The sequence below is a fragment of the Mycteria americana genome, chromosome 7 (assembly GCF_035582795.1).
Source record: "Mycteria americana isolate JAX WOST 10 ecotype Jacksonville Zoo and Gardens chromosome 7, USCA_MyAme_1.0, whole genome shotgun sequence".
NCBI classification, from domain to species: domain Eukaryota; kingdom Metazoa; phylum Chordata; class Aves; order Ciconiiformes; family Ciconiidae; genus Mycteria; species Mycteria americana.
The window spans coordinates 40,820,790-40,848,716 of record NC_134371.1 but is presented as its reverse complement, the minus strand read 5'-3'; the positions used below and the strand labels follow the sequence as shown (position 1 = coordinate 40,848,716).

The 27,927-nt window shown below is 38.4% G+C and overlaps 1 protein-coding gene across 1 annotated transcript in view; it reads left to right on the top strand.

The window, feature by feature from the left end:
- KIFAP3 (kinesin associated protein 3) overlaps positions 1 to 27,927 on the top strand; it is a 72,464-nt gene that overhangs the window by 1,450 nt on the left and 43,087 nt on the right. The window contains exons 2-11 of the mRNA XM_075508022.1: positions 3,492 to 3,623; positions 4,867 to 5,021; positions 6,233 to 6,288; positions 6,788 to 6,929; positions 8,549 to 8,648; positions 9,393 to 9,517; positions 9,998 to 10,096; positions 10,797 to 10,975; positions 13,257 to 13,419; positions 27,436 to 27,536. Coding sequence (XP_075364137.1) covers positions 3,492 to 3,623; positions 4,867 to 5,021; positions 6,233 to 6,288; positions 6,788 to 6,929; positions 8,549 to 8,648; positions 9,393 to 9,517; positions 9,998 to 10,096; positions 10,797 to 10,975; positions 13,257 to 13,419; positions 27,436 to 27,536 — 1,252 coding nt within the window. The remainder of the gene's footprint in view (positions 1 to 3,491; positions 3,624 to 4,866; positions 5,022 to 6,232; positions 6,289 to 6,787; positions 6,930 to 8,548; positions 8,649 to 9,392; positions 9,518 to 9,997; positions 10,097 to 10,796; positions 10,976 to 13,256; positions 13,420 to 27,435; positions 27,537 to 27,927) is intronic.

Below are 27,927 nucleotides of genomic sequence, written 5' to 3'. Positions count from 1 at the left end.
TGTGGAGTTCCTGGTCTTTCTTTTTTTTTTTTTTTTTCCATTTCCTTTCCAGTTATTAGCATTTGCAGAACTTACTGTTTAGGCTGTCTGGGTTTTGCCTCTTTTTTTTTTTTTCTTTTCCTCCCGTGCTCGTATGCCACATATTAAGACCCATAATCAGAAACAGTGGGGAAAAAACCTCTTGGTAGTCTTTGAACATTAGTTCTGTCATATAAATGATAACAGGTAAAAACAGGTTAAAAAAGCGATAACAAGTAAAAATCAAATGGCTACCTGTAATTAAATAAATAGCTGTAACTTCAGAGCAGTGTCTGTTTTTAGCCTTGCATGTTCTGTTTGTGCCATCTTATGTGATTTTGGAGGAATCTTTATTTTGTAGTCATCCCTGCAACAAGCGTAGTTTTCTCTCTTTTTAGGGACCACAAACCAAAAAACATCTGCTGTGCTGTTTAACGTGACTAGGCTTGTGTGCAAGTCTGGTATTCCTCTGATCTCTATTTCCCTTTGTCATCCTCCATGACCAGTCCCCCTCCCACCAAGTCTGACTTGCTAGGATTTGTTATTGGATTTTCAGCCTTATCCACGTGCACAGTTTTGTGCCACTTGTAATTAGGATAGTTTGGTTTTGCATTTCTCCTGAAGGAATTAGTTAATAAAGGGTATTCACACACCAGCTTTGCTTATGTGAGCTCAGCTAGCACAGCTTTTGTCTGTAGAAAAGGCCTTCCTCTTTTAAACCTTTAATAGAGCAGGATTCTTGTTGACAAAGCAGGCAGCGAAGTGAAAGGACGGGCTGATGTGTGCGAAAGCTCTGCAGTGCATTGCTGTTTATACCAGTTATAAGAATGTCTGTGTTTTAAAATGTTTTATGAAATGACTTACAAACTCAAGATGGATAGAAAATCAGTAAAGTAGATGTTTGTTGATTCGAGTGGGGAGGGGGTATTGTTTTTACACAATAATATTGTGTAATTTTGTACGCAAAATAAAGTTGTTGGGGTTTTTTTTGTGATGCTGGCAATCTGAATGCAGCGTTTTCCAAATGGAATACAACTTTAGTGGCTGGGTAGTGCATTTTAGTGTAGGTCTTCAAGCAGTTCACAAGGTAAGATTTTTTTCAGAGACGGAAATCAAATGTGAATTTGTGACTCTGTTAGCTAGGAAATAGCTCAAGTAGTGAGGGTGGTTATCAATGTGAGACGGCAGAAAGTCTCTGCAGCTGTAAGTTCTTCAGCTTGCCCATCTGACTCTCAAGGAAAAAATTAAATATGGGAAATGCTAAAACTGTTTAAGCCGTCTTAGGCTGAGGCTCTGCTGGTTGCTAAGCTCATCAGTGGTTTACTGCTGCCAAAAGGAGGAGGTCTCACTCCTTCCTTTTTATCCCTGCTCATAGATAGGAAGTGTTATTCCCTTTCTATAGGGCACTTTAATTCAGCAACACATTGAAAAACTCCCTCTGCCCAAAACATGAGGAATTTTCTGTTGGATTGATGGAGGTGGCTGTGAAAGGGTTTGATGAGCCCTCACGATGAACCAAGGTGACTGCCAGGAGCAGGGAAAACATGGGAAGATCTAATCCTTTTGGCAATGATGAGATGCTAGTTCAGCTTAGTTCTTGTTAAACTGTACCAAACTCCTTCAGGCCCACTTGTGTTCTACCCATCCTTTTCTTTATATCTGTAAATATTATCAAGCTGTCACTTAACAGAGCTTTGACTGTCAGGAGGAGCATTTGCACGGTTGGGATCTCCTGGTAGGTCTAAATATGGGGGAAATATATTTGGGGGTGAGGAGTGAGAGCCAGTTTCTTTTGAAATAGATTTGTCGTAAGCTTTCTGCCCTGCAAGGCTGGACCTTGTGAGAACAGAGAACAGACTGTAATGAAACATCTGCTTCAAAGTACTGTTAAAGGAAAAAAAACACAAGTCTCTTCAAAAAAATCTTAAGTGATAGATGGAGTTCTGCTACAATCTCATCAAGGAAGATGTTGCTCTTAAGCAGTGAGCTGTATTTGTTTGCCCTGTAGCTTTATGTCTTTGTAAGGCTAGTAGTTGAACCAGACTCTTCATTTCCCACAGCAGACCTTTCTGTGGTTTGTGGGGTTTTTTGATCAGCTGTGTCTCAAGAAAATGGTATTTTTTTGCAGTTGTATTCTGCAGAAGGGAAAGCAGCCACCATAGTAGCTGGGTAGATGGAGGCACACATTTCAAACATTTTCTGAAGAGAGTGGTTACACTGAAGGCTGCATCTGGATTTGCTAACATTTCCAGCTCTGTGAGGCTGAAGTAGTTTTCCCTGGTCTAATTGACCCAATGCCATAGCTAGCTGCTATCTCATTTATGCTGATACAACTACTGGTGAAGCCACCTGTAAATCTGTTCATTGACATGATCTGTCTTAAAAAAACCAACACCCAAACAAAACCCCAAAAGAAACAAACAAAAGCCCCACCCACCCACACAAAACCAAACCCACATTAGGGACTTGATTTTGATTTGCAGTGTTTTAGCAGCCTGGTTTATGGCATGGCTGTACATACTCTATTGGCAGTACCCAGGGGAAAAGGGGCAAGTGTCAGCTTTACCACCAAAGACAGAAATGTGTAACTGTATTCTCTGGATGTGGTTCTGCCATCACTTGAAAACAGAAATGAGGTGTAGCTTCATGGCCTTTTATCCATGGCCTGTCCTCACAGCCCTTGTATCTCTGCATGGACACGGAGTTGCTGGTACAAAGGAGGAGAGAGCAGGACAGGCCCTTTTGCAGGGACATACCCAGAGTGCTTTCCTGGGGAATGCTTTTCCAAAATATCTGTAGTTAAGCAGATAGACGTGCTTGATTTATACCTGTTGATGGCAGCTGTTGATCTGGTAATCCCCTGAGCCTGGCAACAGACACAATGAGGTGAAGAACAGTAGTGAAGAGGTTTGTGCTTCAGGAGAGAATAGTGAATTTGAAATTCAAACTTTTTGTAATTCATTCTTGGTAGATTTTTAACTGTTAAGATTTAGCTAAGCCTACCAAGAGAGTATTTGAGGAAGAATTTCCTTTTGTAAATGACCGTACTCGTACCACTAGGTCAATGCCACTAGCACATTTTGCAATACTGACAAAGTAACAGGGAATCAACTGGGAATTCACCTTCTCTATGAAATGCATCTTTTTCCTGATTGTAGTTCCTTAAGAGAGCTGGGAGATGTTAGAAATCAAACATTTATCCTGTTTTTTTCTTTACCTGACTTCTGTAACTAGGACTTTACATGGCTTGGGTGTTTCTGTATGTACTAGAAGCAATACTCAAGAATATGCCACTAGCACTAAGCTTTGGCGCAGCTGTGTGAAATGAAGAAATATGGTGTGGAAGGAGGGCAATGCTTGGGTGTAAGGTCTGGATAAAACTGGAGACAGGTCGTTGTTACTGATTTATGTACTGGTATATTTTCTGAGCTTTTCATTTAATCAGTTATTCTTTTTTTTTTTTTTCATGGCAGGAAAGTAAAAGGAGGCAACATAGATGTGCATCCATCTGAGAAAGCTCTCATTGTCCACTATGAAGTGGAAGCAACGATACTGGGAGAGATGGGAGACCCCATGCTGGGGGAGCGCAAGGAATGTCAGAAAATGTAAGGTCATAGCAAGTTCTGATAGCTTTTTCTGTTTTTCATAGTCATAAATTCAATAACTCAAAGCATCAACAGCCTGTAAGAAATAATACGTTCTAATCTTTATAAAACTTAGTGCTAGATTAGCAGAGGGTTTAGAAGCCAGGAAATAACATATGCCTAGAAAAGTTAACATCTAAAACACATGTTGTAAACTGCTTTTCATCCATGTACTTAAAGGTGTTTTGTAAAGAAAAGTGATTATTCCCATTTTACGTGATGGGAACTTGAGGCAGAGAAAAGTGAAGTGATTTGTTCCTACTCAAATGATGGTTAATGTTGGAGCAAGTAATACTATTGAACCTTCTGACAGCCTTATGCTCTAGCTGTTGGATCTCTTGTTGTTTTGATCTGTCACCCCTGCTAGTGATTTCACTACAGTATCTGCATTTTAGTTTTGCCTGGTATTTTTCTTTTAAGAGCATTAAAACGTTCCCCACTGGAAAAGTTCAGAGAACTATCATAACTTCAGTTTCCAAGCTGCGAGTTTGGACCTTTCCTAGGTTTGTTTTATCTCTATACTGAAGTCTTTTTGAAAATTTGAGTGAAGTGGCTATGTGTGTGAGTGCATGTAAGAAGAGTAATTGAGGAAGAAAAAGAGAATCCTTAAATTGTCTCAAATTTTTGAAGACATCATAATTGTTCATCTGTTTTCAGATAAATCAGCATAACTTGCATCTGCAATCCATCTTATTGTTAATGCTCACAGATTTGTTGCTGCTCATTGCTTGCGGACCTGGCTGCAGGTCTGCCAGAACTATAGGAGACTCCTGACACTGCATCTGCAGGCACTGCAAAAGAACCTTCCTGTGTAGTCAACACCCATAGCTGTTTCTCATTTTGGATTTTTTGTGTATGCTGTACTCCTTTGCAGTCCTGTGCACTTTTTCTGGGATGCATTGCAAATAAATTAATGGCTGCTGTGTCTAAGACAGTTATAAGGGATCTGTTCATACAGCTGCATTTAGTGTTGCTGCTTGTCAGCTGATGGACAGTTAAACTCTGTCAAATCTGTTTGACAGTTACTTGCCGTTTGGAGTTGTAGAGAGCCACTGCTTTGACATCACCTTTGTAAGCCGTGGCACAGGCATTGGGGGTATCGGGATAATTTCTGCTTCAAGAAATTCATGACCATGTAAACATAAATCAAAGGACTGAAGATAAAAAAATTTTAAAACTGAGGAGACACCTATTTGTGTTGCAGCATTCGGCTAAAGAGTCTTAATGCAAATACAGACATTGCTTCCCTGGCTCGAAAGGTGGTTGAAGAATGCAAGCTCATTCACCCCTCCAAACTTGCTGAAGTAGAACAGCTGTTGTACTATCTGCAGAATCGCAGAGATGCCTCAGCAGGAAAAGGTAAATAATACAGGAACAAAGTAGCTTGCGACTGGGGTGTTTCAGCATTGAACAACTATTGTGTGAGGTTTTTCTAGCTGAGGTCCTAACTTGCTTGATATATGAGTTCTCCAGAGATAATGAGAGTGGGGAAGATGTATATTTAAATCACGCTTGGAAAAAATTACAATCTTGGAGCGAGATTGGGGTGTATTATCTTTTTAACAACCAAAGTTTATTTTTTTAGTTAGTTAAAGTTAGTATTGATGCTTCTTACTGGCTGCCTTGTGCTTTAGCAGGACTTGAGATACAGATTCCACTGTTTGGTGCAGCCTCTTCATGCTGCATCTGCACTTGCAGGGACATCAAAGGACTGTATGAGGATCTTCCTAGAAGGATCTCTGTCATCACCTGTTGCAAGGGTAGATAGTGTTCCTAGGCTGAATTTGCGCTGTCTGTAAAGCTGGAATGAGGAGTTTCAGAGACTGACAAGCTTTGGTACAGTGTAGTAGACAGCTTGGGGTAATTTTCTTATCTTGTCGTCTTAAGTTCCTGGTGAACAAGTTACTGAGATCAGTAATTCTCTGCTCTGATGCCAAGGCATTTTGGTGGTCCTATTTGTGTCTGAAGTTCACCTTAAACTTTCTGCTCAGGGGACAATTTCATATTTAACATCTGATCCTGCATTACCTTGTGGTTAGCAAGGTTTCTTGCAATCATGAAATGGTAAGCTTTGTTCTCAAGTTGGATTCTTATCTTAATGGGATGAATTTAAAACAAAGATTAATGTTATTTATATGCTTTGATTGTAACTGCTTTGGGTGTTTTACCCTCTTTTATTCTGTATATATATATGTCTTGCTGTATCACAGGGCAACTTTGCTACAGTGTACAAGCAGAATCAGAGCTGCTAAGGTATCTCACTGTGGAAGTGAGTTTTGTCAGTCTGGGCTTGCACTAAGGTTTATTACCCTCTATCTCCCTAGCTGACTGGGCTGTAACTGATCATTTAGACTGAGGAGTCAGAAGGCATCTGAGGGTTTATTTTGCTCCCTTTGGGCTGGTCAGCTTCAGAAATGTGACATACCTTAGTTGTGTTAGTCTGACAGGTGAGCTGGACACAAAAGGATGTTGACCTTGATTTAACCAGAATGTTTACTATGGGAATACTGGATATGTTTTTGTCTGTGCATATGCATAACTTAACTGCAACCATATCTTTTTCTGTATAGAAAAGAAAGAGAAATCCAGTAAGCCAAAAGATCCACCCCCATTTGAAGGAATGGAGGTAAATATTGGTGTTAGAAGAGAGATGCAAAACCCATTTACTTCTTAAGTAAGCAGTTATATAAGGGGGGGGGGAGAAGAAAGGCTTACTTCTGGGGGTTTTTTGCTTCTTGTTTTTTAAACAAAGAACTTGGTTTGGAAATATTGCACAATGGAATAAAAATCATCTCCATAAAGGGTAAAATGTTTGACTTGCATACTTGCCCCTCCAACTATAGCACGCAGCAGGACAGCAAGTGAGGTCTGGAACATCGGACAGGGCACAGGGAGTCATGTCTGAGCATCTTTTGTTTTTCATAATTAAATTTTCTCGGATTTCCTGGTGTTCATTGGCAGTGATTCTGGATGTGTTGGGTTTTTTTTCCTTGTATTTTATTTTTTCCTAAGATCTTAACTCAAAGCTGTGCACTCTTTTGTCTTGCAATTGAATAACGTCATGATTGGTTGTCTTGAATTGACATCTCTTTCTCTGTGAAACCCCTGCTTATGACTGCTTTCAGATTGATGAAGTTGCCAATATCAATGACATGGATGAGTACATTGAGTTACTGTATGAGGACATTCCTGACAAGGTGCGCGGCTCTGCCCTCATCCTGCAGCTAGCTAGGAATCCTGATAATTTGGAAGAACTGCTTATCAATGGTAACTTTAAAACCCAATGGTAACTTCTCTTAATGTTGTGCTGTTTATTTCTGGTGCTTTCTTCTCAAGGGAAAAGTAGTTCACATTTAATTTGGATTTTCTGTAGTTTGCTAGGCTTTGCTTATCAGTACATAATAAGCTGGCTGTCAAACCCAGTTGGATCTCTCTACAAATGGATGCTGCTTAGGCTGTTCTTAGGTGGGCTTAACACAGAAATCTTCCTGGCCTTAATAGGCTTCAGCTGTTTTCTCTCATCCTAGTTATTTTGATGCTAAATTAACTTCAGTTGGCATTGCTGCTGGAGACAAGAAAATGTAGAGTTGTATCCTGAAGATCAGGAAACTTGCTTTGAAACTGGGATTTGCAGGCTGACGTAAGTATAGGTGTCCAGTTTTCAAGGGAATTAATAAATTGAATGTGGATGCATCACCAAAGTATTTCACTAGCACACCATACTCTTTTTGCTTATATATCCATTTTAAAATCTTATCTGAATGCATGATATGACATTCACATTGCTGTCATTTTGGGTCTGTATACATATGTGCTGTGCCATATCAGTTTGGCAGGTAGCTACAGATAGGTCAGAGAGCTACATCAGTGTGGAATAGTGTGTGTTTGTAAATACGTATGTGTACATGTACATACATTCTCATTTCCCATTGCCCCCTCTCTTCTGGGGGACAAAAAGACCTTATAGTCTGTAAAGGTGTCAGACAAACAAAAGATAAGGGCTATCCAAACCAGACCTCGAAAGTGACAGTAGGTTCATGCCTTGTTAATTTAGTAATTTTTTTCCTTACCCCCTTTCTCTTTTACTGAGCCCTTATACCCCCACATTCCTTGAGTAAATGATGACTTCAATATGTACTGTACCCATCCTGCAATGTCAGCACACAAGATTATTGCAAGAATTGGAATGGGAGGCGAATGGTAAGCCATCAAATAATGGCTTGTCCCCATGAGTTCTTGCGACTATTCCAGTGCTTGAAATTGCCAGTTTCTGCTTTTCTCGCTCTGATCATGTAACATGGTGTATGTGAAGAGGGGCTAGATAGGGGGAAGTGAGTGGGAAAGCTAAGTGATTCAGAGAGGAAAAGTAACCTGAAGTATGACAAGAAGAAATATAAACCAAATTATTAAATAATACAAAGTTGCTACAGGGGAAAAAATGAATAGAAAGAAGTGGATGAAAAACGATAGCTGTCAATTTGACAGCTGTAGAATTTGTAGACAATTTGTAGAATTTGAAGGGGATTTGGAAGTGAATGTGGTGATGTTTTAGGTAGGGGTCACAGTATAGTATGGAACATACAGATGGCAGAGGCCACAAGATGTTAAGGTTAGTGGTAGTTTTAAGATGACCTTAGTGTTTGGTTGCAGTTTCCTTGGATGTCGCTGCTTCTTAGGGTTTGTGAGTGGATGACCACCCAGGGTACTCTCTATTTTAGTACCATCTCCAAACAGAACTTGTGAGCAGTGTTACATGTTAGTGAGATACCCCTGAAAATCTTACATTAGAAAACTGATAGATGTATAATAACACGTATTCAAATTCTGAGTCTCACAAGACAAAAGGAGGGAGGCGAAATGCTCATTTAAACCTTGTTTCACTTCAGAAACTGCCCTGGGTGCATTGGCTAGAGTGCTGAGGGAAGACTGGAAACAAAGTGTGGAACTTGCTACCAATATAATTTATATTTTCTTCTGCTTTTCAAGGTGAGTTCAGAGTCCCCTGTGTATAGGGACATAAGGAACTTCTCTGCTTAGTGGCTTTTCATTTGTTTTCTGCACTGTGCTACAAAATCTCACTGAAATAGGAAAAAAAAAATTGCTGAGATGGAAACAAACTTGTTATAAATGACAAAATTGAGGCACAAAAAGAACCCCTACAGTGAGGCAGTGTGTAGTAGAGCTGGGAAGAAACTAGTAAGGATTCTGACCCATAGCTTATAGGCTGAGCTGCCACCTTTTGTTTCTCTCAGCATCCCTACAGGGAAGAAACAGAAGTGAGTGCTTGCTCTTATTTACATATGCCAGTGTTTCAGCATACACTGCCTAGAAATAATTCAAATGGAATTTGCATTGCAACTTGATTTTAGACCTCTTACATTTCTGGTAAGTAGAGGGTCCTCTGAAGTACTTGTAATATGAAAAGTGGGGCTGATTGGAAAACGTTTTCCTTTACGCATGAAAATTGGAACGTGTTTTTATTTTGACTTGGAACAACACACTGTTGCTTGTCCTTCTACAAGTTTGGAAAAAATATTCATGTTTTCAGGAATTGTTTTTGTTTTGAAATAATTTTTCAATAGAGAAGTGTTATAATGGGGCATAGAGTAAATATCTTTTTTAATACTTCATGTGGTGCAGTGTTGGGACATTGCTACCATAGATGTCAAAGCAGATTTGGGGTTGTTTGTATTTATTTTTTTCCTCACAGGTGTTTTTTCTTCAATGTAGTTTTTCTCAATTTCATGGAATAATCACACACTACAAAATTGGAGCTCTGTGTATGAATATCATAGACCATGAACTGAAGAGACATGAGCTTTGGCAGGAAGAACTTGCTAAGAAGAAGAAAGCCGATATCCTTTTGATATGCTGGGACAGCTTGATGGCTTCTGACTTGTCTTGATAGCTATTGTTGAGTTATACGAGATGAGCATACCGCAACTTTTGTGAAAGCAGCAGAATTTACTAGAAAGTGCAAAATATAATTTTGCACAGATATGAAAAAGACCAAGAGTGAGAAGTTTGGGCTGCTGAAGAGATTAAGGTGAAGTTACTAAAAGAACACAAGAAAAAAAAAGTTTTAGTTTATCAGCAGTATGTCTTAGGAGCATTTTTGCTGACTATTAGGATATAATACATCCAGGACTAGGGGGATTAAAAAAAAAAAATCATGCTGTAGATTACAGGTGTAGCAAGCTGTTGCTGAGGTAGTGTCTTTACACTGGCTATTCCATAGATCTCCTGCTTTTTACTAGCAATTGAATAACACCTTTGAGGACAATAGTCATCTAGACTATACCTTTTATCTGAACTCCTTAACTTCTGCAATTTACTTGATGAAGATTCTGAAAATCAAACCTTGAAAAAGGACTATGAGAAAACTTATAAGAAATATCAAGGGCTGGTTGTCAAGCAGGAACAGCTGCTCAGAGGTACCAAATCTGAATAGCAAATTATTTCCTTGTTGGTGAATGTGGGTAGAGGGTTCTATTGGATGCTTGTTATAACCAGGATGTCTTAAACATACTGAATGTGTGGATGCATATGGAAGAGCATTGTCAAAGAATAGGGAGAAGATGAGTACTTAATCAGATTGCTTGACAGTATGCTAACAACTTTTAAAGTGATCTGTCAGTCTTAGAGGAAAAATAGCAAAAGTGATCCACTTAACTTTTCTTTGCTCATGATATTGGTTTGGGAGGAGTTGGGTATTCTGGTTTTGTATGTTTAATTTGAGTTAGCTTGTATCTGACTCCAGTTGAATAGCTTTCACTCTGTCTCAGTTTTTGTACTAAAAACCACTTCATGTTAGATTGAAATTATCTGAGTGGCAAAGCTTTCCCGGGCAGGGCTGTTAAATGGTTCCCACTGGAATTGAAAGAAAAAAAAATATTAAAAGCTTCTAGTGATCATAATTTTTTTTTCTTTAATTAAGATTAATTAAGAATTAATCTTCTTAATGCTTTCTAAACAGGAATAAAAAGCATGCATGGTCAGTTTCCTTCAAAATGCATTGGGAAGGGAGCAGAATGCTTCTGAATGTCTTGTCTTAAGCACTTAATGTGTATATAGAGACTTGTTTAGTTCTGTTGTCTTTGATCTGTTGGTATGATTTGTATTGGACTTTGTTAGTTGCACTTTACCTGCTCCTAAATCTTGCTGAGGATACTCGCACTGAGCTGAAGATGAGAAACAAGAACATTGTCCATATGTTAGTGAAAGCACTGGACCGTGATAATTTTGAGCTGCTTATCCTGGTTGTATCGTTCTTGAAGAAACTCAGCATTTTTATGGAGAACAAAAATGATATGGTAAGGCTCATAGCCCTCTACTGCAATATTGGAAAGGTATGGACTCTGAAAACTTTGTGTGGTTGGAGGGAAGAGGGAGACATCTCTGTCCCCACCCTAAATATCTGTAGCACTGATTATCCTCTTCTGTTACTAGTAAAATGAGTAAAAGAAAAGTACAACATCCACCCATAACATACTGCAAAAATTTTTGAAGAACTGTCATCCCACACAGTGAAGCTACCTCAAAATATGATACATGAAATTCCAAATTTTGAAGTCAGCACCCCAAAGTCTTGTCATACCCCCGCTTCTGGAGATGCTCATGACTCTTCCCCCAAACTAGAGTCTTTTGACAACATATTGTCTCTGCCATGTATTGTCTTGGAAAGAGAGGTAGTTATCCTTTTGCAGTTTCCTAGACTAGTTTACTTATTTCCTAGGTGAGCTTGGTCTTCAAATGCACCTCACAACTGTTGGTTGTGAGATGCCTACTCACTATATTAGCCAAGTATCTCCTTTACTGATTTCCTAATGGCTTTTAGTAGATACATGCCTTCACTTCTGTGCCTTTATGCCAATTTGTTAAATGAAAATGATAAATTTTCCTTATCCAAGAGGTAACCTGAGATTAATGTTGCACTCAGATTGGGAGATGAAAAGATCTGTGCAAGTACAATAGGAAGTTAATTGCATCTTTGTTACTGGAACTGTCATTTGCATGCATATGCACTGAACACTGCAGACAAGAGGTATCTCCCTTATTTATATATGGGTATCCTATTTCTTAACAAAAGTCAGACACCAATTATATGTTTTTGGGGGAATGCAGACTGTTTATCAGGTGATTGATCATTGATTTAGTTTATACTTGTGTAGTGCCCTGAAGGACTTTATTAGGAAAACAAGGATTAGTTCTCCAGCCCACTGATTTGCTGGCACACTTTCTGCATTCCATTTGATTTAGTGGAAAGACAAATGAAACAAAATTGTTGAATTTATTTTACTGCAGAGTGTTTTAACAGTTTTGAAAAGACATTCAAAAAGGTTTGTATGCTTCAGGTCAGCTGTCTGTTTGAGCATTTCTTACTGATGATAAAGATGATACTTTTTTTTCTCCACAGTATTACTAAGGAAGGCTACCGATGAAGGAGAAGGTGTTCTGATATTTATATCAGGCAATAACACAAAAATGTCGAAGGCAAAATGAACCAAGATTAGTTGTACAACACTTGATTCTAAGTAAAACTGAATAATCCACGTATATTTATAGCACATATTTTCCTTTGGTATTCAAGTGCCATATTAAATTCAAAGCAGTGAAGTAGGAGTTCTTGCTATCTGATTGTTTTTGATCAAAGATACCCAGTCAGTTGTTTCATTATTGTGCTATGCTGTGTGGGGAGAGCTGAAGTTTCTTTTCTTAGCGTTCATTCTGTGTGTATTTATAACTGGAAGACTAGTTACATACATGCAAAAGTTTGAAGAATACAAAGTAATTTTATGTGCCTCCTTCTGGCCAAAGAAGATTCTGGGAAACAACGAATGAATGCATTTAAAAAATTATGTCAAATAAAAGCAGAGAAATGGTGCTTAAAAGATGATAAAAACTTTCTGAAGTCTTGCCAGTCAATGCTCAGATGTGTTTTCTGGCTGGTAAAGTGAACATGATCTCAGGAATGATACCACTTCTCAGTTCCTGGATTCTACTTTTTAATTTGAAAGTGATACATGTTTCAAGATGACTTTCATGCTTTTATTAAATTATCATACAGGACAGCATGCCTCTTCGGAGAGCACACGCAAAGTTCTGTCTAAGGGTTCATTTGAAATTCATAATGAAAGGTCTCAAATTCTTTTTGGATGCCAGTTTTCTGTCTTTCTTGGTTGGGTATCCCTTTGACTGTAATGTCAGTTGCTCCAGGGTTGCTTGTGTTTAAGTTTAAATGAGTTCCCCCCCGCCACCCCCAATCTAGTCTTGCAAGTGATGTCTTGACCACATTCTTGCAGTATTCCAACTGTGAGGAATATTTCCAAGACATCTGAACTGTTTGGTTCAAAAACTTTTTTAATCAATGTTACCCAGTAACCCAATCTAGAAGACTTCAACCACAAAGACATAAGCAAACCTGCTTCAGATGAAAACGCATTGACAGTCACTATTATGGGTACAAATTGGATATGTATTGATATGTATTTGTATATGTGTGCATGTGAATACATAACACTGAAAGGGCTTTTACATTGAACACAAAGCTAAGTTTGGGTGGATTATGGATTTTTTCTTTTTCTTGATATACAGGTTGAAATGGATATTGTTGAAAAACTTGTGAAAATGGTACCCTGTGAACATGAAGACCTGCTGAACATCACTCTTCGACTCTTACTAAATCTTTCCTTTGACACAGGCCTGAGAAATAAAATGGTACAAGTTGGTCTGCTTCCTAAACTCACTGCACTTCTAGGTATGTGGTTTTTTTGTTCTAACATAGACATTTCAGCAGGGACAGTGAAGCTGTTTGCATCATGATATAGCGTGCCTAAAAGTTGCTACGTCACTTTTCTCTTTGCCAAAGAACTTCCTCACTACTCCCAACTTTTTATCATTCAAATAATCTTTTCAGATGCAGGTTTAAATGGAAGTTTAAAATAATGTTGTTCCCAATAGATTTATTCCTAGGTTCTCTCAAACTGTCGAATGAGTCTTCTGGTCTTTTAAAAATACCTTTGATAGCTACCTGAAAACCATGTGAGCTGACACATGGGTGACGCTTGTAATTTTGGGGGAGCACGTAGGAAAAATAGCCAGCAACTTCATGGAGCTTAGCTGATGGAGGATACCAACTACCTCTTCTTTTTTTATGGAGCTTGATTTACCTGCTCCCTCTTGTTACCTTAATGGTCCAGATAGAGAGATCAGAAATTTCCCAGCTTTGTCAGCTTCAACTCTAGGCAGTACTGATTTTTAGACTTTCAGCTTGACAGTCTGTAATTTGTGTTAAGATCATGCAAGTACTTCAGATACAAGTGAAACTTTTTGTTGTCCATAGGGGAAAGCCATGGAGACAATGAATTTGGAAAAAGCAGAGGATTGTCTAATTCGATCATTGCATGCTGGAGTTCTCAGGAGGGAGTTTTTATTGCTCCTTGTGTGTTCTTTGGCTGATACTATCTAGCGGCAGCTCTGGTAGATATACTAAATGTTAAGCAGGATTTGGCCATAAGAATTGCTGAGTGCTCATTTTTAAGTGGGAGTTGAGGATCTTGTATTGTGGAGCCCTAAATGTGTGAAACACTGATGCAAGACATTGTTAAAGCTTTCTGAGATATGTTAGGTTTGGGATATACTAAATCCAGTGCAGCTGGTGTATCCAGATGTGATGGAACAAGTGGAATGCAATGGTGAATCTATAAGCTTTCTTCCCTAGCTTTGTACAGTCTCTTAGGATTGTTTGCCTTCTCAATTTTACATTCAACCTCAACATGGCCTTATTGCTGTTTAGTATACAGGTTAATACCATGAAAACTTACACCTGCTTTGGAAGCCTTAATCCTGTCGGTGATTAATGTAACAGCTACCTGATACATCCTGAAATGCCTCAGGTCTTTTTATGCTTTCTGCCCCACAACCGTGTTCACACTTGATATCCTCCTCTGGGCTGAGCTAGGAGGAAGAAGAAAAATGGCATTTGGAATCCCTTTTCTTTATGCTTTTTTCCCCTCAAGACAATGTTATTTGGCAGTAAAGTAAACTGAGAAGTGGAAGCTGGTCAGGAAGTAAATTTTCTCTCATTTGAGAGAGGATCTTGCTAGGTAGTCTGGTTCAGCTTGGGTTGTAAGCTTTTTGGAGCAGGAACTTGTCTCTTTCTTTTGTTTGTACAGCAGCTAGTGCTGTGGTCTAAGGCAAGGGATTCTGGGTGCTTGTCACCCCAAGCAATGGCATGACACAAATCAATGAGAAGTCCCTGCTCCCAGAAATTCCCCATTTAATACTGGAGTCAGACTAAACTCATCAGCTAAGAATCTGCTTTCTAGTGTCTGATTCTGATGTGGAGAAGAGAATTTCTTTTCAAATGCCATTCTCTTGGACTTGTAAGTAGTCCTGTGTGGAAGGCTGTTTAGCTCAGAAGAACTGGCTGCTAAAATTGCAGTCTGTTCCTGAAGTGGCTGTTAGGGTAATCTACAGCAAGTTCTACTAGTACTTCCAGAAGCTTCACTGTCTGTTTGGTTCCACAGGTGGTGGTTCTTTCCTTGACTTGGATGTTTTGCCCTAGCTGCTCCCTGTAGAATTGCTTGATACTTATTTTGCAGTGTGCTGGTTAGAAAATGTAGGTAGAAATATTGTCTATTACTTTACTTGTTTCTTAAGCCAGCTCTGTGATTTGTGAGACTCTTCTTGATATGGTGATTCAAATAATTTTCAAATACATCACTTGTGTATCCTGTCTCGGGGAAGTCTGCAACCTTAATAATAAAATAATCATGTGCCAGATGCCCCTCTTATACAGGTTACTTGGGTATTAAACACGCGTTATTCAAGTCAGTACCCTTCGGCTTACATTTGCAGGTCACCTTAAAGTGCTAACACACCTCAACAGCTGTTGACAAGTTACCATGCAGCTCCTAATGCCAAGAGGTCAAGTTTGTTGACTCAGCCTACTGAAATTTAACATTTGTGCATGCTGTGCCTTTGAGACTTTAGCACTGGGTTTGAGATCAGTATAAATTAAGTGTAGTAGGTGTTTAAGGGGAGAGTTGAGATTGCAAAGAATTAAAGGACAGGATTTATCAGGCAGTAAGTTTAGGGCTGAGCACTGAGGTGGCTGCAGTTTGCAGTTCTGGAAGACGTGCCACTTTCCCAAAGGACACTTAGTGGCTTGGGAGCAGGAAGGCTCTAAATGCAGGTGGAGGCTGGAAGCAGAGAGGATGGACTGGCTTCAACTGAGCTATCAAAGGAAAGGACTAAGTATGGCATGGATATATTGGAGAAGGACCACCTTTCTTTCCCTCTCACTCCACAGTGTTGAGGCTGCTGTTGAAAGCATGGACATGAGAAACTCTGCTTAGTCTTGGCTTCCATCTTAATTAGCCTTTTCTTTTTCATAGTGCCAATGCCTGCTTCCCCATGTAGCTTTGCCAGTCAACACCACTTGCTAGTTTTCGCGGCTTCTCTTCACAAGTTTGAAGTATTGTATATGACAAGACTCCTCTTGCTCCCTGCAGGCACCCAAGTTAATCAACTACAGCTGATCTTTGTTATGCTCTGAATCTCAAAGAACTGGGTGCAGTTGAGGGAAATTTAGCTTCAGACTTGAGGTCAGAAGCTGGAGTAGAGCTGTGGAGGCCTATGAGAGATAGCCTGCTGTATGCAGGTTTTTCCATATACAAGCTGCTTGAAGAGGTATGAGAAGAGATTTTGTAGATTTCTGTGACTTCAGTTCTTTAAGAAAACCTTGTAATTGTTGAGTCACTAGGGCCTTGCGGAGTGACTAGTACTTTTTTTGTACTAGTGGCTTTGCTTTAATACTTAGAAATTATATTTACAGAGGGATCATTCTTTTTTTTCTATACATTCCCTGTGTGAATGCCTATGTGCCGTATATGTGAAGTATGGCTTCAGTGGATTAAGGTGAGGATTCATGTGAATTCACCAAGTGGTTTAAACTAGATGTTTGCCTGAAATGTGGAAAACACAGATTCAGTGTCCTCTAATTATCACCTTGGCAGGAGAGACCAAAGCAGCACGCTATAGAATATTCTGTGGAGGTTTGCCTCACTCTTATATTGCTCTCATTTTGCTTTGCATGGCATAATTCAAGTGAAGTGGAGTAGAGGAGTGACTTGCTCCAAATACAGAGTTTGGTGGTTAGTGTATTTGCTTGTAGAATGTGTTCTCTCTGAAAGGAGGAAACATAGAGCTGAACTTTAAGAAAACAGATTCAGATCCTTCCTTTATCCCTGTGAATGCTCTTCCACTGTTGGACAGAAGGGATATGTTACCCTTTTTCATAATCCTTCCCTTGGATGTGTGATTGGTTTCTAAAGTAAATGCCCTGGCAGCAAACAGAAGAAAACATTATCTACAAGGAAGAATAAAAAAACCTCACTTCTTGTTTGGACCAACTCCACTTTGTTTCAGTTAACAGGCCAAACCAAATACAAAATTTTTAGTGCAGCTCTTTTAAATATACGCACAGCTTGTGATTCACATTCTTCTAATAAGGCTGCTATTTTGTGCTGCGTCTGAGTGGTTTCTTAGCCTTTGTGAAGTGAGACAAATAGTTTTCCATTCTCCATGAGAACAGCAGGCAGTTTGTAGAGCAGAATCAGCTGAGTGCTGCTCTGTGTGTTAAGGTAGGCTGCAAACCCTTCTTGGTGGACCCCTGTTAAGAAGGAGCTCCTGGCAGTATGCGGGTGTGGCAGGCAGTATTGGGGTTTCTGTGTCCACCCATGAGTTATAAATAACCTTTTGAGAGGAATAACTGATAGGGAATGGTGCAGAAGCTGGTACAATGGGAACTGTGTTGCTGCTAGGTAAAAGGAGTAGGTCTGGCTGCATGCAGGGAGCAAATTTTTTTTTTTTATGTGGGTGTTCATCCCTTTGAGCTCCTGGACGGTTCTTAGGTGTACTGAATGCATATTGTCTTGAAATGCTATTTTCTTTTTATTCACTTCCCAGTGCAAGCCATGCTTAAAGAATGAAAACACATTATGCTTGGAAGTCAGACTGAAGTGTCTCTTCTTGGGTGCTCAAAATTACTAGCTGCTTTTAAAAATTGAGAGCTGATTGAACATGGGTATTGGTGAGCTGAAAAGTGAGTGGGTCACAAAACAGTACCAGTTGCAAATCGGGCCCAAATGGGACGTGGAGTGTGGAAGGGTTGTGCATGCGGCTGTGAAAGCATTACACAGTGCCAAGGTGTTCAATCTCAAAAAGATTTTAGGTGGTGGTGAACATCTTGGGTTATGTTTTCCAGTACAAATTACAGTGATTGAAAGAAAATTGGCTTTGTGGATTTGTATTCAGCCAAGTAGATGAGTGTTTGTTATACAGCACTCTGAAATATAGTATGATCAGTCTCGAGTAGCAATAGTATAGTTTTGCCAGTCACGGTATGTATCAAGCCTATATGCCTTATTAATGTGAGCATCCTGGCCTGATGTTCTTAATTTCTTGGTGTTCCAAGTCTTAGTATTAGCGCACTGAGAAGTAGTAGCCACCTGATCTTACGCAGAAGTCTAAGGGCTGTGCAATTGTTTGCAAACACCGAAGTAGGTCAAACTTCTCTCTTAAGAGAGTTCTTTCTTTAAGCTGGAGATAGCCAGAGCAGAGGGTGACTTTGACAGTCTGATTTAGTCCTCACTGAAGAGTCTGTCTTCACTAGGTTCATTGATAGAATTTTTGAAAGTTTTGTTATCTAAAATCTTTTCTGGAAACTGCTGAAATTCCTCTGATATTTTTCTGTTCTTTACAAGTTAGGTTTAATGAGCAATCAAAGAATTCCAAACAGTTGTATGTTGGGTTTCTTAACAATCAAGTCTTGATATGGTATGCAGCCAAGCTGGATTATATGTTGACTGCTGTTTAAAAACCCAAGAAGTACTTTGCTCTCTAATTAACGGAGTGCTGTGGGTTTTTAATGTTCTATTCCTTTTATGAAAGTTTCTTTTAAGAAGGCTTAAAGTAGATGTGTTCTCTTTATGAGTTCACTTGGCCTTTTTGTAATGAACTTATTATGGAGCTTCACACATCTGTTGAAAAATGGAGCTTCTTATAGGCTACTGCAGTGTTTTTTCTGACTTTAATAGGCCTCGTTTATCCTATAAAGAAACATACATTTTCTTACCTGATCAAGTGAGCAAACAATAGGGGTCAGATGTGGCAAAGACCCTAACAAAAAGCACATGTCCAGCCATCAGGGTGAGGTAAAGTCATATCGGGATTGCTTGAAGTTATTAATGGCAGTAAAATTTATGCTTCCTCCTGTTTTCCCAATTAAATTGAGAAACCTTTTTTTCCTAAGGTGGCTTTGCAGCAGCTGGTTCCAATACTTGTTGTGTGAATATTGCCTGGGGTGTCTCCATTCCTTTATAGTAGAGGCTGGCTGAAGCACATTAAGTAACAGTTCAACTACAGGGACCAGTCTGTTGGAAAGCAGTAATTATTAAGGGATTTATTTTAATGGTAGTTTTTTTATCATTTGTGGTGAGTATGGCCAAGGCTTAAAAAAAAAAAACAATCCACAACAACAAACAAACAAAAAACCCCACCAAAAGAAACACAAAACAAAACCATCTCTTAACATTCAACTTCTAAATCCTTATTAGAAGTACAAATAAACCTGGCATGTCTGACTTAAGGAGCGTGTTGAGTGCACAATGTGTCTTAGAACCTAGCACTTACGTAGATATCTTAACTATGGATTAGACAGCAAACTTTAGTATTATTAAAGAAAAATTGACTTCTGATGTTGAGAAGTATAGAACTCAAAGTAGAGAGACATCAGTATTGCTAATACTGTGTTTGAAGCAGAAATAGAATCCCAACTAACTTTAAGGTAAAAGCCTTCACCATATCCCTGCTTTGCTACTGGTAAATTGTGGTGAATTATCAGGAAAGAATAACTGAAATTCATAACATCATATTTTTATATAAGCTTACAAGTTTTTGAAGTCTATTGTCTGTGATTTTTCTGACTCCTTTAACACTGTCCAGAGTTAGAAACAGTGTTTTTCCATTTTGTAGCTGTTACAGGTGGATCCTTGCTAATCTGAACACTCAGCCTTTGACTGTTCAGGTGAGTGAAAGCTCATTGCTGTAGTGTGCTGCTCACAAGTGCACATGTGTATTTAGCTGTGTTATTAGGGTTTTTTAATGAAGAAGATAATTTTGGTATAACACAAGAAACTAACTTCATGAGTGTTAGCTGAAATAGAAATGCTTATGGCAGCAGCAAGGACAGGAGTGGACAGATGCCAGCAATTTAAAGATGAGGGAGCTGAGTTGTTGGAAACTCACTAAACTGATGAATGGGAAGGATCCCCTGAGCCAGTATTTCTACTGTGGCACTTACAATATGTGACTGCATAATTAATTGAATTCTTGTAATTGTTTCTTTGCATATTGCAAGAGCAAATTAATACTTTACAGTAAAAAGTAAATGTAGTCTTCTACGTGAACTGTTGACATCTGAAAGCTTTACAGGGCATAACTTGGATGCCTAAAGCATAACAACAGGAACAACCAGCTCTAGTTTCTTGGAAAATCTCAGTAAAGAAGGGGTGAGGCACTTCTGCTAGTCTTCCTAATCTATAGTAAAATCTTCATAAAGCCTGTATGAGGACCAAGGTAGAAGAGAGAGGAGCACCTTTTCCAGAGCGCTTGTGAAGCCTGCAGGGAGAGGGATTGTCTCAAAGGATCACATGGAACAATTTTGCAGATGTAGTAGTCCCATAGATCATGTGGCTTTTAAAAGTTCAGACGTAAGGAGAAAGGTTACAATCTGCTTTCCCTTTTGGAAATGTGGAAACATCTTAACTCACGAGTTTCTGCTATTTATCTAAGAGTTTCTCAGATGATCTTCTCCAGTGCAGGAGACCAACTGCAGATTCCCCATGTCTGCAGTTGCTAAGGTGAGAAGTCCTTTGTCAGTTGATAGTATTATATTCAGACCCTTTGAACTGACGGGGGAAGACACATGCTAACATAAAAATGTATTGCGCTATAGTGAATATAGTGCTAGTATATCTCTATACAATCAATTTCTGTTCCTTTGGTCTTTGACATACAGACGCTTCGCAGGATGGATTAAGATTTCACATATTTGAGTAGTCTCATTGCGTAAAGCAAAACTTTCTTTGTGAGGCTGGGGCCTCAAGTATCTTTTTTTTCTTTTTGGAAAAGCTGTCAGATCTGTGAGAAACTTGTAGATAATCAGTGAATGACCTTTTAAATAAACTGTAATGTTTTCACAATAAGAAGAATACAATTGAATTGTTTACCTTTCTTCCAAGACTTTGCCAGTAAGAGTATGCTGGTGCTTGCATAGGAACAGTATCTTGAATAATATGGAACTTAATTCTTGTTATCTGGAAGACTCAAGAACTCACCCAATATTTAACTCCACTTTTTGGGCTTAGTAGATTTGAACCTCAGCTTTGTGCTTCAGCGACTTTGAAACATGGGTGAAACCAGTTTCCATTTCAATGCAGTGAATCATCCCTTTCTCAAAATGAAAGGTAGCATCCTGCATGATTTTTTTTTTTTTTTTCTCCTGCCTTTGAGCGGGAGCATTTTGAATATAGCTGCACCATCCATTCAGAACTGAGGCTGCTCTGCTATGGAGCTGTGCACCCACGGAGCCAGGAGCATGGAAAACCTTCACCTATTTCCATTCCCACTGAATTTGAAACAGAGAGATTGGAAGGGTGGTTTTAGAGCAGGGAAGTCTGAATATTTTCTAGTAATTGTAATTGGAGCAGTTGATGTAGTTTAATGAAATATAGTGCAGATATGGCAAAAATGATGCATGTCCTTCTACAAATTTACATTTAATTATATAGCATTTAATGTATGTAGCTTGCTGGAGACTTCTAAAGGAACAGCTTTGTGTGGAATTTTTTCCACTTACTTTGGAAGTAGATGTTTTCTTAGTTTGATTCAAACTAAGAACCACCTCTCCTAGTTTCCAGTTTCTTGTAATAATGGTAGTTAATTCTTTTTCTATCTCTTGCTTTCTTCCTTGGTCATAGCTTGACCCAAAATGTATTTCTTTTGTGGAGTAGCTTTATCTTCTTCCTTCAGGGATAATCCTATTGCCTCCTGTTTTCTCTCTCATCTGAACTTCTAATTGATTTATCTCTCGTTTGTGTAGTATGAGATATTAAAACTACTTATATTCCAATTTCTGTATGAATTCATATAAGTTCAAGTATGATTGGTTGTAGGACATCCTAAATGACAAAATACTTTTTTTTCCTGTTGGAAGATCAAGCCTCAAAAAAATACATATCTAAATTTGAGTATGTTGTCTACCCAGTGGCTATGCTTTGTCTTTTATGAGTGGTAGTACTGCAGTGAGGTGTTTACTGTATATGTTTCAGTCTGTCTTGCATAGAGCTCCAGGCAAAGAAATTGAGCCTGGGGCTCCAGATGTGCAGCTTCATTTTTGTCTGTAGCTGTAACATTAAATAACTCAATCTAAATTAGTCATTTATTAGTCCTTTGGCTTAGAAATCATCATTATACTTTCTTCTTTGTTTCCTAGAAAAAAGATTGTATCCATATTTCAGGTGTGGTATGTACTTAGCTTTTTTGAGGAAGAAAAAAAAAAAACAGCTATAGTGAGATCGGGATTTTAAGTTAGGCTTATGGTATGAAGCCAGTTCAAAATAACATAAAGGTGGCACAAGAGGCGTTATTAGTATGTAATTAATATCATAATATATTATTTACAATGCTTAGTCTCCTTGAGTATGAGCAGATTTGAAAATTCTTTCAGGTTCTCTTGATAAAATAAACTGATATATCCAATATGATTTATATTTACATATGTAAATCAAACCAATATGTGTCTAAACCACACATGGAGTAACTTAGTCCAACTGTTTCAGAGCTGGTTGCAAGGAATAATGTGGGCTAGAGGTAAGCAGACATACCTTTCTATCACTTTTTTTCCTAAGATCACTGCTGATTATCATACATGTGAATAAACTCTTGATTTCAGTGTTTTCTGACAACAGTGTGAGACAGTGTATAAATCTGATATTCAGTTTGTGACATTCTTATCCATCTAGATTTCTTATTTGCCTAATTTTGCAGCAGATTTGACTTGAGAGTATCAGAGTTTGAAACTGAAATAAAGATTCACTCTGCCATTTTAATAGGTATTTACCTTTGTGTTCTGGTTTTGATTTAGTGTAGTTAATGTTTTACACATGAGTTGGATAGGTTATATTTCATATCTGATGTGGAGACATTGATGACTTCATTAGAAATTCTGGCTACTTGAATTACTGATAGTGTTACATTTGAATAATTTAGTCCATAATTTATATTCTCATTTTTACTTTAGCATTTGAAAGCTGAATGCTGCTACTGCAACTCAAATTGGCATTTCAGTTTTACAGCTTTAGGGTTTCTCTCTTGTTATTGTGGAGCTAATTGAGGATTTTTTCATTTTAAGCTCACAAGCTCAACCAAAATGTAGGACCTGATCTCATGGTCAAAAAATCGTTTGTTTGTTTTTTTCTTTAGCTCCTGCTACTAGTACCATTTAGATCTTTAACCTTAGTAAGAACTAAATATGGAATTCAGGCGTTGGTCCACAGAACTGGCACATGGCTTCTTATTAATGTTCAAAGGCTAAAAATCTGAAGCCATTTTGAACTCAGAACCCATCATGTATTTATTTCCCTCTCTAATTTGCAGAAAACTAGTTGTGAAAACAGCCCAAGGGACCTGATATTTTTCCATCCCAGCTGCTCCAGCTGAACTACAGCTGCAAAAAAAAAAAAAATCTAAGTATTGTTTCTATAAACTGTTGAGTGTATTTTATAACACAGTAATTCCCACAAAATCAGTAACTGCAGTTAATGACCGGTTTGTTAAGGCATTAACTGCACTCAGCTGGGAATGACCAATTTCTCTGGAATGGCTGTATAAGAACTAAGGATAATTCAGTAACACTTTCAAATAATTATTTGGTTAATTAATGGTAAATTCTTGTGGAAATCCTATCAAAGTACTTGTGACCTCCACATTTAATATCCAATGAGTTCATTATGATTCATGTTTTATTACCATAAATACCAGAAGAATCCATAATGACTAGGCCATTATTTTCCAGGGCTGCCCTTACTGCTTTAGGCCATTTTGCTATTCCACCTTCAGTCATAAAAAGCTTGATGCTCAAAACTACCAGCATTTGTAGGCCACAACTTTCTGGCACCCCACCAAAACTTTGGTGATTTTTATGAACACGTTTGGCAGAGATCTGTTTTTTCTTTTCTTTCTCTTGCTTTTTCTAGTTAGGGGAATAATTGATGCCTACTGTACCAAGTCGTAAGGAAGTCTTTCTTGCTGTGTCTGCTTTTTCATGTGTGGCCTTCAGTAGTGGTCAAAAATAGCAGAAAAGGTATCACTGCCATGCTCTGGAAAGCTGTTCTCCAGCCAGGTACTGGGCAGGGTTTGAAATTTTTTACAGCCAAGTCTCTAAACAACGATTGACTTAGGGCTTTATTCATTAGCATTCAGATGAGTATAAAATAATTTAAAAAATAAGTCATCTTGGTACTGGCATATTCAAGTAATAGTCAATAGCTGCCAGTTTATAATTTTGGGAGTGAAGTCCCTATGTAAAAGGATGGCAGTCAGCCTGTTGGTGGATTTTTCAGTCTGTCACTTCTTACCCTTTTATACAATCTTCAGCCTGCAAGATGGTGCTTAGTGTTTAAAACACTGTAGCTGTTGAATCTGTTCTCTTCCTTATCTTAGACTATGCACAGTTTCCAGCCAACTTTCCAATAGGCTGTATGCTTTCTAATTGAGTGTGAGATTAACAATTGCATTAAATCATGCTGGCTGTGCTTAGAAACAACCACCTCCTATTGATTTTCCTGAAGCGTTTGATTCTTTGTTTCATGAGTTGCCACTGTTCTGCATGAGAACTGAAAAAAGTCAGGAGGTTCTTCTTTTTTTCCACCAAGGTGCTTCCATAGGGAAAGTGGGACAGTGAAACTTCCAGAGATCAGCCTGAAATTCTGTCCTTTCTGGAAAATTAAAATGAAATGAAACTTAAAATGCTTATACCATTAAATACTTAAAAGCTGTTTTAGCTGCACACTGTTTTCTTTTAACTTCAGTTCTGTAGTTTATTTTCCTCTCCAGGTTAGTGGAATTCAGGGTGTTTTTCCATTTATTCACAATTGAAAATACTTCCGTGCTGAGCCTGTGAGTTAAATGCTCTAAACCTCTCTCTGTTCCCTGTGTTGACAGTAGGACAGTGGAATTCAGGGAAAATGGGTCAGTTAACTGCAGAGAAAGAGGGAATTTAAATTCAACTCTTCTTTTTAAAACTATAGTTGTCTTTGCCTTCGGTGTATCATGAAATCTCCCTTATGGAACATACTTTGGGAGAGTGATTTAGGTGCCAGTTATTAAGAGCCAACTCATTAAGAGTTCATTCAGAGAAAATAAATTGATTTGAATTCTACATATTCTTCACACTTTAGGTTGAGTACCTAGGTCTTTTTGATTATTTTTGGCTGTTTAGAAACTGAGGCAGTGCTGTCATTCAGTGCTGATACTAAAGGTGTTCTTCAGGCATCAGAAGGGTTATTGTGACAGACTGGACCTTTGAAAAAAGGGGAGAGAAAACTATGCAAAGAGTTTCTTCTCAAAAAAAACAGAAGGCCTTTGCTGTTACAGTAGGCTATTTTATTTGAAAATAAGCTACCAGTGTTGCCAAATACCAGGAAATAAAGCCTTACATTTGGTAGTAGTTTATCTTAACTGATGCTTTATCTTAGCACAAATAAAGCTTTGCAAAATTAGGGAGGGAAAAAACCCGTGAAGGACAGAGGTTAAACAGATATGAAGTACCATCATTCTTGTGGACAGTTCATACCTGCTGAAGGTCTGGTCCAACTTCACTCTAGTTCGTTTTTCCTGTTACTGTTCTGGGGAGCCAACTTTCCTTCCTTTTATACTGGTTTGCCTTTTACTTCACATAGTGTTTCCTGCATTATCCGGCAAAGTGTAATTGTAATTTGAGACTTAAATTTGAGTCTTAATGTTTGAGTCTTAAATGGAGCCATGGAAGAAGTGTTAAGAGCAGTGTAAACAGCTTTTGTTTCCTAGCCCCATGAAATTTGAGGGCATAATTTACTCTTTAAATTTTTATATTTGCTTAGGAGAAGCCTTTAGCTGATGTATGGCAAGTTTTTTTATGTAATTGTTAGATTTACAATGTCACTACAAGTGAATATGTAGGTAGGATGACCAGTCACAAGAGAAGCACAAAAGATAATAAACACTTCATTTTGTTTGCTTAAAACGGAATGGGTATGCTTTAGCAACTGTAGTACTGTCTGTGCTCTTATTTTAATAGCCAGAGTAGCTTTCAAAGTTGGGCATTATCCTTTCTCCAGCTGTTAAGTGCATGGAAGGTTGTGGTACAAGTCAGGTTGTTGTGGTTTTGTGGGTGTTTTTTTTGTTTGTTTGTTTTGTTTTGTTTTCCAAACAGGTAAGAATCCAGAAGTATCTTGAAAGGTCAGCTATGTTTTTAGGTTTGGCATAGGAAAGAATACTTCACTGTTGTATGGCAACTGCCAGAAGGATTTCATGGGTCTTTTTTGGTAATTCAATTTTGAAAAAAGGCACAAATTTGCATTTTCAGGATAAAGGCATCATATCCTTGCTGCTCAAAGGAAATTCCAGCTCCCAATGATGTATGCAGAAGAAAAATTTAACTGTGTTGGTTGCTGTTTGAGGTCTTGATGCTTTGCCAAAGTGTTAAACAGATATGTTCCAACTTAGCTTAAATAGAAGTGGGAGGTAGGATATTTCTGATCAGTTGTATAAGAACTGTGAATACATTCTGAGTTGGTGACCTTATTACATCCTGGTCTAACTAATATAAACATTCAGGCGAGTGTTTTATCCCATATATAGCCAGTATCCTGCTAATGTAGGGCTAGAGGAGAGCTCAAGAGAATGCTCAGCAGAGATTTCAGCAGTGAGTCAGGATCAAGCATGTCTGTGTTCTTAACAAACACTTGTATGTTTGTCTAAGTTGGTTTTATAGAACCTTTCAGTTAAATACTTCACAGCCTACTCGCATTAACTGCTCCAGTTTTTCTTGAGAATCTTTTTCTCTTTGGTAAGTATTAATGTGAAAATATACTATTGATGTCTTTGAAATGTACAAAACACAAAAGGCACCCACAGGATAATATTATTGTTTAGGCTAATAAAACAATTGGTGTGTGATTTACTTGAAAGGCACTGAATTCCTTCTACAACACTTTTTAGTGGTAGTTCTTATTTTCCTCTCTGGCATTGGTGCATTCTTTATCATTTCACTTGGAGACAGGCTTGTTTTTTCAACAGGAATATCTACAGCTAATTTGGCATTACATTTGACATTTAATTTCCTAGCTGGAAACTGATGAAGACTTTCTCTGGATGGCCTGTCACTGTTAAGTGTTTCTTTCACAAAATGTATTTCTTGAGAAGTGAGGTTAAGGAAATGTTTTGAGGTGCTGGGGAGAGGGGAGTAGTTACGTTGCCTTTGTTCCCTCTTTGCACAAACACATTGTTCATTTGGATAGGCCAGGTAAGACCCTTTCATTAATGTTGCATTTCTGATTTAAGTTTTCCCTCTATTAGGATTTTTGTGCTTTTCGTTTTCCCCCTTTAAATGTTTGCAATACTTAAAATACCAGGCTTCTATTAATATGGATTTTTTTTCTCCTTCTAGCAAATGAAAACTACAAACAAGTAGCAATGTGTATTCTGTATCACATAAGCATGGATGATCGCTTTAAATCGATGTTTGCATACACTGACTGTATCCCACAGGTATGTGCTTTTATACATGACGAGGTGGTAAGATGCATCTTTCCGTGTGCACGTCTTTTCCTCACTCATAGCAGAGCTCGCACTGACACCCACAGGTGAAAGTGGGAACAACCACAATGCTGCTGGGTCGGTAGTGAACCACCTACTCGTCGGGTAGGTGGCTGGTTTTGCTGTCTTTTAATAGTCCCCAGAAAGAGGATAGGTGATATATTCTCTGTCAGTGCTGCTAGCACTTGAGCTGCATCAATGAATTGGTAAAAATACAGGTGACCTGATGAATTTCTACAGAAGATCGGGAATGGTTGAAAGAGATTAAAGCTTGAGCACAGCAGGTCCTTAGGGAACCTCGTGGAAAGCATTTCCTTTACCGTTTTAGAAGGCATTCTTTTCT